General features: G+C 42.1%; 1 protein-coding gene across 1 annotated transcript in view; it reads right to left on the reverse strand.

Annotated features, from left to right (window-relative positions):
• Positions 1 to 1,549: 1,549 nt before the first annotated feature.
• Positions 1,550 to 10,340, reverse strand: part of brd8a (bromodomain containing 8a) — a 10,833-nt gene continuing 2,042 nt past the window's right edge. The window contains exons 3-20 of the mRNA XM_008296566.1: positions 9,405 to 9,474; positions 9,245 to 9,294; positions 8,990 to 9,112; positions 8,807 to 8,887; positions 8,646 to 8,710; positions 8,092 to 8,234; positions 7,467 to 7,658; positions 6,774 to 6,864; positions 6,246 to 6,395; positions 5,759 to 5,919; positions 5,048 to 5,501; positions 4,885 to 4,928; positions 4,507 to 4,775; positions 4,205 to 4,297; positions 4,026 to 4,094; positions 3,611 to 3,893; positions 2,191 to 2,235; positions 1,550 to 2,006 (exon numbers count right to left, since the gene is read on the reverse strand). Coding sequence (XP_008294788.1) covers positions 1,947 to 2,006; positions 2,191 to 2,235; positions 3,611 to 3,893; positions 4,026 to 4,094; positions 4,205 to 4,297; positions 4,507 to 4,775; positions 4,885 to 4,928; positions 5,048 to 5,501; positions 5,759 to 5,919; positions 6,246 to 6,395; positions 6,774 to 6,864; positions 7,467 to 7,658; positions 8,092 to 8,234; positions 8,646 to 8,710; positions 8,807 to 8,887; positions 8,990 to 9,112; positions 9,245 to 9,294; positions 9,405 to 9,474 — 2,443 coding nt within the window. The 3' untranslated portion in view covers positions 1,550 to 1,946. The remainder of the gene's footprint in view (positions 2,007 to 2,190; positions 2,236 to 3,610; positions 3,894 to 4,025; positions 4,095 to 4,204; positions 4,298 to 4,506; positions 4,776 to 4,884; positions 4,929 to 5,047; positions 5,502 to 5,758; positions 5,920 to 6,245; positions 6,396 to 6,773; positions 6,865 to 7,466; positions 7,659 to 8,091; positions 8,235 to 8,645; positions 8,711 to 8,806; positions 8,888 to 8,989; positions 9,113 to 9,244; positions 9,295 to 9,404; positions 9,475 to 10,340) is intronic.

Below are 10,340 nucleotides of genomic sequence, written 5' to 3' on the forward strand. Positions count from 1 at the left end.
TCTTCAGGACAAGTCTCTGATTGTCCATGAGTGGCCCAGCCAAAGCCCAAATTTAAACCCCACAGAAGATCTGTGGAGAGACTTGAATAAACACTTCCCATCTGATAAAGAGGATCTGTCAGGACGGATGGGATAAACTGCCCAAATCCAGGTCTGCAAAGCTTAAAGAGATAATAGAGGCTGTAACTGCTGCTAAAGTGGCTTCTACACAGTACAGAATTAAGGGTCTGAATACTTTTCTAAATGGCAGATTTCAGATTTAGATTTTGAATACATTTGCAAGAATGCCTAAAAACATATTCTCCCTTTGCCTTTTTCATTGAGTGTAAATTAATGACAGTTTAATTCATTTCAAGATAAATCCACAACTCTACAAGTGAAAGAAAAGTGAAGAGGTTTGATGACTTTCTCCAGCCTCTACAGGAGTTCATCTCTATGACGACTTAATTGCCAGACAGGATGTACAAATTATGATAGCACCTTCATCTTTCTTGTGTTCGGCGGTTGAGCTGTCGAGCTGGATTCTACAGAAATAGAACAACCTTTGTTTGAACATAACAATAATGTATTTGCACATTCAACAGGAAAGTAGGGAGGACACAGTGGTAGTCGACAACGGCAACAAGGTGGCATCAGGAGCTGGTAAACCCGGAAACGTCTCGGCTCTGGTTCAAATAAAAAGCTGTGAATAACTTTTATTCATCAGGCCAATTTACATAATACTGAACAGAATTCAACAGAAGCAAAATCTTTCATTGTCACTTGTTCCTACACCAGAGAGGGAGCCCCTGTGGACGAGGGTGCGTCCCCTCTGTGTGCAGACAGCGCTGTGCAACAACAGTTCAGAGAAGTTCTATGAAACTAACAGTGGAACCTTTTTTTTTTTTTTTTGCAAGTAATGCTCGTATAGCTCTTAATCTCTTTATTCCATGTAGACACTGCGGCTTAAACCCAATCCTGAAAAAATCTGCAAGCTTTCTTACTGACACGTAGCACATCAAACATCAATCTCACAAATGAGACAAAGGAGGAGAATTTTATACTTAAAAAACAAGGATAGAAAATGGCAACTATTTAAATTCCCCACAGGAAGATCAGGCGTGTTCTCACTGATTTCTGCACACTTTTTTTTTCCTTTTTCCTTTTTTGCATGGGACAGTTCTTAAACAGCAAAGCTGCTGCCGTGGTCTGTTACCAGGTTGGCACTGTGGACACATTTTGTGCAAATTTACCATATTAGGTGGAAGATCCATTTTACAGGTTTATTGTTTTAACACTTTAAAGTCCACAAAACAGTTCATAAATGTGATGGTTTTGTTTTTAAAAGCACTGAAAATGACTCAGAATATGCATGTAGGTAATGTTTCACAGGAAATGTCGCATAGATAAAATCAACACAAACAATACAGCCATATTTAAAAAGTAGAGTTTTATACCAGAAATTAAAATGTGTCTGTCTGAAATGTGTCCCCTCTGATGAGTGGTTTTATGGGGCTTAGACTATCAGAAACTGTAGGTTAGTTAGACTATTGGGCCTCTGGTTTTCACAAAATCAACCACACTGCTAAGGAGTCCAACCAGAAGCCCAATAAACTCAGTTTTGTAGGCTTGGAGTAACTTTTATCTTCATTTATATGACCTGATGAAACTTCAGAGCAGATTAAGTCTAAGTGATCTGAGGTTACATCTATGAAAGGGTTGACCTAGTCTTCCAGAATGCCCCATTGTAATCTGGGATTATACGGTATGTAATCCATGTCTGTATGGCTGTCTCGGAAGAAATGAGCCTCTCCACCTTACAGTCTACCCATTTAATCTAGAGTGCAAGTAAAAGGTTACGCCGCACATTATGCAGAGTAAGTATCTGTGCAACTGAGAGACAATAAGCTCAGTCTTTTCACTTCATCTCAGGGACACCGCTGGACAAGATCTTCACACTGCGTTTTTCACTTCTTCATCTTGAGGTCGGCTTCTATGGCACTACGGCGCCCTCTGGTGCCTCCATCCTGCAGTCAGAGGATGAAACAGCCACATTTAAGTAACTGATGCTGATGTTTTACTTCACAAACAAGTTGTGCTTTAAAGTCAAGCCTGTTTTTCTTTGTTTTAATAGGTACAGCTTTATTCTGTTGCTTCGAGGGGAAAAAAAAAAAGGCAAGAAAGAAAGGGAAGGTTTTAAACGCTACTTACAAAAAGAGAAAGGAGGAAGGCAGGAGAGGACATGGAGACAGTGTCCTGTAAGAGGAAAATGATGGACATCAGAGCTGCGACTCGAAAGTGCAGTGAAAGTGTCAAGAAGAAGCAAAATAATGACAAGAAATCTACAACACACAACATGAAAAGAACTGCTGAAAAACAAGCGTTTGAATACAAGGTTGGAACAAGCTTTAGGAGAGCTACTTTTAGAACAGATTTTTACATTAACTGATTTAACATTGATGTAATATTTATTGTTATTTACTTCCTTACTGCCCTGCCGTTGCACTGCTTTTCCACACCAGGTATTTTTAAGAAACATGCCAGCGTGTTTAGCTCAGGAACTACATACAACATATACTACAGACATATTCTTGTCAACCATTTTTCAAGGCATTGCATGAAGTTTTACAATCCTCTAACACCTTCCAGTCAACTACTGGTTTCATTGAAGGTCAGTATGCTATGAAATATCAACATGCGATGCTCGGAACTTGCTTCAGTTTCAGTTCAACTGCAAAAACTTTTTTATTTCACCAAAGTGTTATGCGACTGGGCCGTGAAAGTAATTTACACGTTAATAATCTGACTTGTGTTCTGTCAAAGTTACATCAGTAATCCATCCATCCATCATCTATACACCATTTAATCCTCACTAGGGTCCCGGGGGGGCTGGAGCCTATCTCAGCTGACCTAGGGTGAAGGCAGGGGACACCCTGGACAGGTCACCAGTCTATCACAGGGCTACACTTAGAGACAGACAACCAAGCACACTCACATTCACACCTACAGACAATTTAGAATCACCAATTAACCTCAACATGTTTTTGGACTGTGTGAGAGGAAGCTGGAGAACCTGGAGAGAACCCACGCTGCACGGGGAGAACATGTAAACTCCACGCGAACTGACGACCTTCTTGCTGCGAGGCAACAGTGCTACCACCTACGCCACCTTGCAGCCCTACATCAGTAATGTGTTTTTAAAAAGATAATTCGTGTCTATATCACAGTACATAGTACATTAGTAACATTAGCTTAAAAAATGCATCTTTGACAAAAAAAAGTTGACTAAATGTTATTGTAATTCATGAGGCCAATTATCTGACAAATTCTTTTCATACTGTTGTGAAATTAGTGGAAAATAACAGTTTTGTTTTAGGAAGAATGTCTCTGTTAAAACTCACATGTTTTGATAAACACATGAAGGTTTCGCATCTTAGCAAGTTGATTTTCATAGCATTCGAAACCAATGGCTACCTGAAGGGAATTCAATCTAAAATCAAACGTCATGCTTTGGAAAATGGCCAGCAGATATAGTTTGGCATCACTTTCTTCTACCTTAAAGTCAGCCTGTTGTCTCACCCTTGTCTCTTCTTCTGTACTCTCTGCTTTTGTCAAAATTCTAGTGAAGCACCTTGTCAGTAGAGTCCTGTTTGCGCGTGCTCTCACGGCCCCTCAGGCTCTTGGCGCTGATACCAGATTCTGCTGTCTCCATGATGAGCTGGGTAGCTAGAAACTGCTGGATCTGCTCCAGGACATCACGCTGCATCTCCACAGCCATGTGGTACACGTCATGATCCAGGCTGTTGTACATGACGGCATTCTGAAACATCAGCATGATGTCCCTCTGGAACTCGGCGGTGGTCCGTATCAAACCCGTCTCAATGTTCTTTTTTATGGTGGCCAGGTCCATGGGCCTGGAGAAGTGAAAAACAAAGAGCGGGAGAGTTGAATCGCTCTTTTTTTTTTAAGTTCCTGTAAAGTTGACATTTTTGTGATACAAAAATTTACAATTAGAGACGTGAATGTAAAATATGACCGCTGCGTACCTGTGCACAATACTGTGGTATCCAGGTGCAATTTCATCTGTTACGGGCTGAAGGAAGACATTTGCATACCTACAACAGGTTCACACAAAGTCTGTTCAGGTAATGATACAAAACAATAAAAAAGGGAAATACATCAGAGGTTGCTGAGCATCAGTGGCTAGCGTCACTGTCATTCTGACCTGTGATTGGCTGCTGCACGCCACACTAGCATAATGGCTTTCTTCCAAATCTTGTGAGCCTGCAGAGCCTCCAGGTCCTCACTGCACACAGAGCTGCACAGTGGTAGCGCATAAGAAGGAAGTAGTAAAAAAATCAAATGTCATAAAGAAGGTACTGACAAGCAGAAATTGGTCTGCAGCAGAACACACTGAAAAATGCAATATGCTTATCATTAAGCACCATCTGGGGTGCACTTTTACCATCATCTCACACAAATCACACTTTGTTTCCTCGCTAGATTGCCTGAATTTGAATTACTCACAACTGCGATGAAGCAGGGCTGCTGGGGATGGAGTCTGCGGTTGTGTGGAGCTGCAGAGACGAGGAAGCCGTGTGAAGGCTGTACCCGTCCTCGCTCTCGCTGGCCGCAGGCTCTAGCTCCGTCTCTCCGTCTGGCTCTGAAAAGAATTCCTCCACCCCATCGCCCTCGTCTTCTCCACATAATTCTGGCCCGTTGACCTCATTTTCTACTTTAGTCCCCGAGGCATTCTCTCTTCCCCCAACACTTATTCCATCCTTCACCTTCGTCTCCTGTAAAGATGGAGAAAGATGCAGAGAGATTAAAACAAAGCCTACAGTGCAGGGATACTGTGGAGCTACACACTCTGCATGTTCGCTTTGTCCTCGTTGGGTGCTATACCTTGGGATGCCTTTCTGTCAGTGGGCTATCTTCTAATACTGAGTCTGCCAAGATAGTAAAGATGAATAATAAGAAGGAAATGGTTATGCAAAATGCATAGTTGCATGCAAAATGCACGTTATGAAGCTAGTTAATACTAATATTCAATCATGGATGTGCATACCTCTGTGGGTTTTTTCAGGTCTTTGCTGTGCCCACTTCTCATTTTCACATTTTATGGTAACATCCAATGAAATTTGGTTTTTCGGGTGCACCACCTCTCCAGTCTCTCTCATTGCCTCAGACTGTGGAGGTGCTCCACTGTGGCAGTGCTCCAAACTCTTTGAGTTGCATGAGGATGAGGAAGTGGGAGGAAGGCTCCTCAGTCCCATTGGAAATGCTGCAAGATGGTTATCTTGACTGTTGCACAGAGAGGAGAGTGAAGCTTCTGTCCTCCCCTCCAGGCTACGGTGAAGAGATGAGGACTGTGGAGCCCCTGTGGGCACTGTGGGGTGAGATTCATGGGGCCGGAAAGGCCCGGCATCCCAGGCACCAGACAGAGTATGGCCATTCTCCTCACAAAGGGACAGAGCAGCTTCAACTGCAGCTGCATCCAAAGCCTCTGCAGCCTCATCTGCCTGTAGAAAAAGAAATATAACTCTACGTCTTAAAGAACATCTGAAAACCAAAACAAACACGGGTCCTACTTTTATACGTCACTATGTCCCTTATTCTCAGCACTGATGCTGGTGTGTAAGCTAATTAAACTGGATTCATGAACATAATGAACAATATCCACATTGTAAATAAACTGAATTTTCTCTAAAGCCTAAAACAGGTTTCATAAATGCTTTACTTTTCCACAACTGATCTCAGTGCTGTGAAGATATTGAACCTTGTCTTCAATGATGGCGATAATGTCCCCCACTGTCTTCAGGTCCAGCTCATCTCCCATATACGACACAGTAACATCCTCCTCACTGAGCTCTGACACCTTATCCTCTGCAGAGACCGGATGGCACCCAGGAGGTACGGATGGCACCATCACATCCACCTCTGCACACAATCAACAACTGATTTTCAACGGTTACTATTAATAAAATTTAATTATTAAGTACTGCTGGTATGTACTGTATTGAATTTTGCACAACATGTATATTATTTAAATATTTGTGAAACATAATAACACTCACTCTGTCATAGTTTGACCTCTAAATTATGAATCCTTTTGCAATTTAATAAACACAGTTAACTGCTGTAGCCAGAATATTATATTCCATCTTTGTTTGTTTAGAGGAAGTGGCCAACAAACAAGAGGGTTTTACATTAACCTGTGTGAGGAGGACTGGTGTGAAGGTGTTGTGCAGGTGAAAGAGACAGACCTGTGCTTGTTGTGTCGGTAGAGTTTACAGGAACAGGAGTGGCAGCTGAGAGAGGGACACTGGAGGCAGAGTCAGAATTGACCATAAAACCTAACGGAGGAGAAAACTGGGTGGGACCGGCCTCCAGGAGACGGGACAACATCGGGGCGCCTGCCACGCACACACAAACACACACATTAACACGCAAACTGCAGAGTGCATACAAAGCAGCTCGAAGCCCTCGGGCCAGCAAACGAGCAAACACCCTAGACAACAGCAGCAGCTTTATAGAGTCAGACATTTAGAGTTCAACAGTAAGATGAACAAATATATAACACACTCCTATAGAGAAAGACAGAAATGCCTTGAGCCCTCCTGGACTCCTCACTGGAACGTAATCTTGTGTAATTATTTACTCTCTGATTCATTTCTGTCGGTCATTATAAAGAAAATGAACTGCATACACAGTGACTCAGTGTCAAATAAACACTCCAATGCAGGGAATATATTTTATCATTATTTAATAACGATCAAACATAATATCTGTACCTGTTGCCTGAGAGTGAGGTTGACTAGGTGGAGCCAGCTGCAAGTCATGTGCTCCTGTTATAGTGCCAGTGGACAGGTCACCATCCCCAATCTGGGATACAGATGCAAAACAAACATTTTATGTATTTTGTCTGTTTTCTTAACCCCCCAAAAAATGCACATGAAGTATAATTATTTAGGATTTTGGAAATTTGGCTACTGATTCAGACATAGCGATCCATTATGTCAAAGGGAATTTTGTATGTAAACCATTCAAGGTTTACACGTAATAAAAATCTAAAGAATGTCACAGTAACGTCTCTACAATTTCACCAGAATCCCTACAGACAGCGCTAAAGGTCAAAAACATTAATGAACAATACACTTATTCTGACACAGCAGGCTTCATCAAATGGAAAAAAAAAACTGAAACAAGCTACTATTCCAGGTGGTAACTGTTCAGAAGCCATCCGAGATGAAGCTGTATTTCTAATTAAATACAAAAATAGCGAAATGCTCAGCTCTATTTAAAGCCCAAACGAGCTCCGGCCAAGAAAACAACAACACAGAACGGACAACTAAAGTATTAAATACTTTCGAAATGCACAGTAATTCTACAAATGATCACATAAAGAACGGATGCCCTGCAGTTTTGTGCATGTTAATTATAGAGCTCGGGACTGCTGGCATAATACAGAAGGTCCCTCGACATACCAGTCTGGAATTCGCTGCCAAGATGCTGCCTTTTTTCAGTAACTCAGACAGCAGTGGAGATGGTGGTGGTGTGGCTTTCTGGCCCAGGAGCTTCTTCTGAGTGGGGTCGTCCAGAAGCGACCCGTGGCTGATGTCATCGGTACCAGGTCCAGAAGACTCGGTAAATGTCAACAACCTAGCTGCTCCTGAAGCCTAGAGACAGACAGAGGGAGACGTGAAGTCATGCTGCCATGTTAATTTAGGAATCTAACTACTTCTTTTTCTCCATGTTTAAGAGAGAAATTAGTCTACTTTCCAGATTAATTAATAAAATCATAGCTCAAGTTTTGTTTTATTCCAGCAGGTACAGCTGAAGTTACAGTTACAGTTGCTATGCAGGGTATTTTACACATTACTGAGTCATAGCACAAGGATTCTGCTTTTCACATTCACAAGAAATTACTTTAAGAATTCTAAATCTGTGCCACAGAGGACCATAGTCAAAAACTGGCAGCGCTACTGTAAAAACTGGCATCACTTTCACATTATACCTGAACAAAACAGAACATCTTTAAATCTCAAAAAGAGGCACGACTGTTAAAAAGAGGGGCCGACCGTGAGCGCCTTTGAACCTTCCGAGACTTACGTTTTTTGTGGCTGTCAGATCCAGTGTCAAGCACTCGAGTGGGTCGCCTGGTGAGAACTCCTGGCTCGGGGAGCTGCAGCCGGAGGGCGAATGCATGGTGACGCTGGGCATCCGCTTAGGAGTGGTCTTTGCCACCTGTCTGGCTGGAAGAGGGAGGGACACCACGGAGAGGATTTCCTTATCAGGCATGCAAAAACTGGTGGTCAACTTTCTTTTTCTACCTGCTTTTTTTAAATCAAAAGAGACAAGCAATGATTATCGGGCTCAGTAGTGCTGATTTGTACGCAGATAAGCACAAGTATATCTCTGAAGTAACTTTTTCTGTGCATTTTTATCAACTCTACAGTCAGTCTCTTTGCTATACAATGTTATCCATTGATCTAAAAGCTCTAAAATCTGTTACACTTTCAGCAGAAGTTGAATAATGAATGCGTTCAGCAAGTGGGGCAAGAAACTCCACATGAACCGTCTCAGTTGTGTTTCGGAAGTGAACACTATTTATGGAGCATCAGTGAGATCAATGAAAAATGCGGCACAAAAATTAAAGGAGATACCCTGATAAGCAGCATCTGTGTTTTTTCTTTTTAACTCCGCTTCCTCCTCCTCTAGTTTCTTCTTCCTGGCAGACACACAAAAGATATTTGTTCCTGTTTATTACAGTCGAATGTCTAAAAACAGAAAAGCAGATGTAATTGTAAGGTTCGTTTCTTCTTACTGCCGAATTTCTTGCCACAGATCTTCCAGTTTGGAATCCAGGTGTCCTGCTTGGATCAGCTCAGCCTCTCTCTTTAGCTTCCTATGAAAACAACACATTGATGAAGTTCATGATGCAGCTTCTTTGTTTTTTTTTGGGCTGAATGATGATGTGCTCATGCCGGTAAAAGTGATGCAGTGCTACCTGTGCTTCTCCTGCGTTTCTTTGATCAGCTTCTTCAGTTCATCGATCCTCTCAGACGTCAGCCTGCGCACTATCACATCCTCCACCGTCTCCACCACTTCACCTTTCTCGCCACGTTTCCGCCTGGCGGTGACAAATGCATTAGCTCTCGACAGCGCTTTCCGTCACTTGCTGTCAGTGTCAATGTACTGTAATCTATGTAAACTTGCGAGATCTACAAAAGCATGTTGAAGTAGAAGTCGCTTATGTTCTCACTTTGGGGCCTCCGTTGTTTCCAGGAGCTCGGAGTATTTGGAGGCACAGTGCTGCGAAGATCCAAAGCAACAATCAACAACAACTATAATCTGTCAAACCTGCTGCAGAGATCATGAATTGCGTTTCTGTGTTCGGAGGCTGAGGCCAGATTTCGTCATACCTTTTGAGAGAACCAGTCAGGTGGTCGTCCAGGTTCTGCAAACGGTTTGATGGCTCGGCTGACAGACACCCTGTTGAGATGAAAACATGTTAGAACACAAAGACTTCAAAACACTGTCCTAGTTCTGTCCTAGTGAATTACAGTTATTTTTCCCCTTCTCTGTAATGTTTTCAAAATCAATTTCATCATTCTATTTGTTAAAGTCTCTCTCCTGTTATTGATTACATTGTTAAAAACTCTGCATCAAAGTTACATATTTAAGAGGTTTTAGCCCATGAAAATAATCCCCCTCGGCTAAAAATAGCTCAGATGCAACTCTACACTGTTGCTTCCTCGAGAATTTGTACATCTATGAAGTACAGACCTCTGCAACCCGCTGCAGCTCGAGCACACCAGCTCGCCCGCAACTCTGCTGGCAAAACTACTCAACGTTACACAATGGCAAGTTGTAATATTAGAGTAATTCAGCTACACTTGTTGGAACTGGATATCAGTTTTGAAAAAAGATAACAATACAGCCAGCCCCACCCTTCGAGCTGAAAGGATTGGTTCTTTTGAGTTGCTACACATTAAACCTTGGAAGTCTGAATCTGTACTTTTGAGACTGCTATCAGTACACTGCAGTTTCAAGGTGCTCAGCTGTGGCACTGACTGCTTATTTCTCTAATGATGTGTTTCACTGCATACATAATCACCATATGGACACGTTGACAGGTAAAAAAAAAAATCTTAATTTTTTTCGTTAATTTATGCAGACATTATGCAAAAATGAAAGCCAGCATGCACCGGGGATCACCACGGACAGCATGCCGGTTCAAAACAGTTCATCAGAAAGACAACTACATTAGAGGTCGACCGGTGTGGATTCTTAAGAGCTTGATGTTGATAATGCTTCTTACTAAGCAAGGAGACAAATCACTGATATTTGAAACATTT

This window comes from Stegastes partitus, unplaced genomic scaffold (genome assembly GCF_000690725.1).
Source record: "Stegastes partitus isolate 25-593 unplaced genomic scaffold, Stegastes_partitus-1.0.2 Scaffold1136, whole genome shotgun sequence".
In the NCBI taxonomy this organism is placed as follows: Eukaryota; Metazoa; Chordata; class Actinopteri; family Pomacentridae; genus Stegastes; species Stegastes partitus.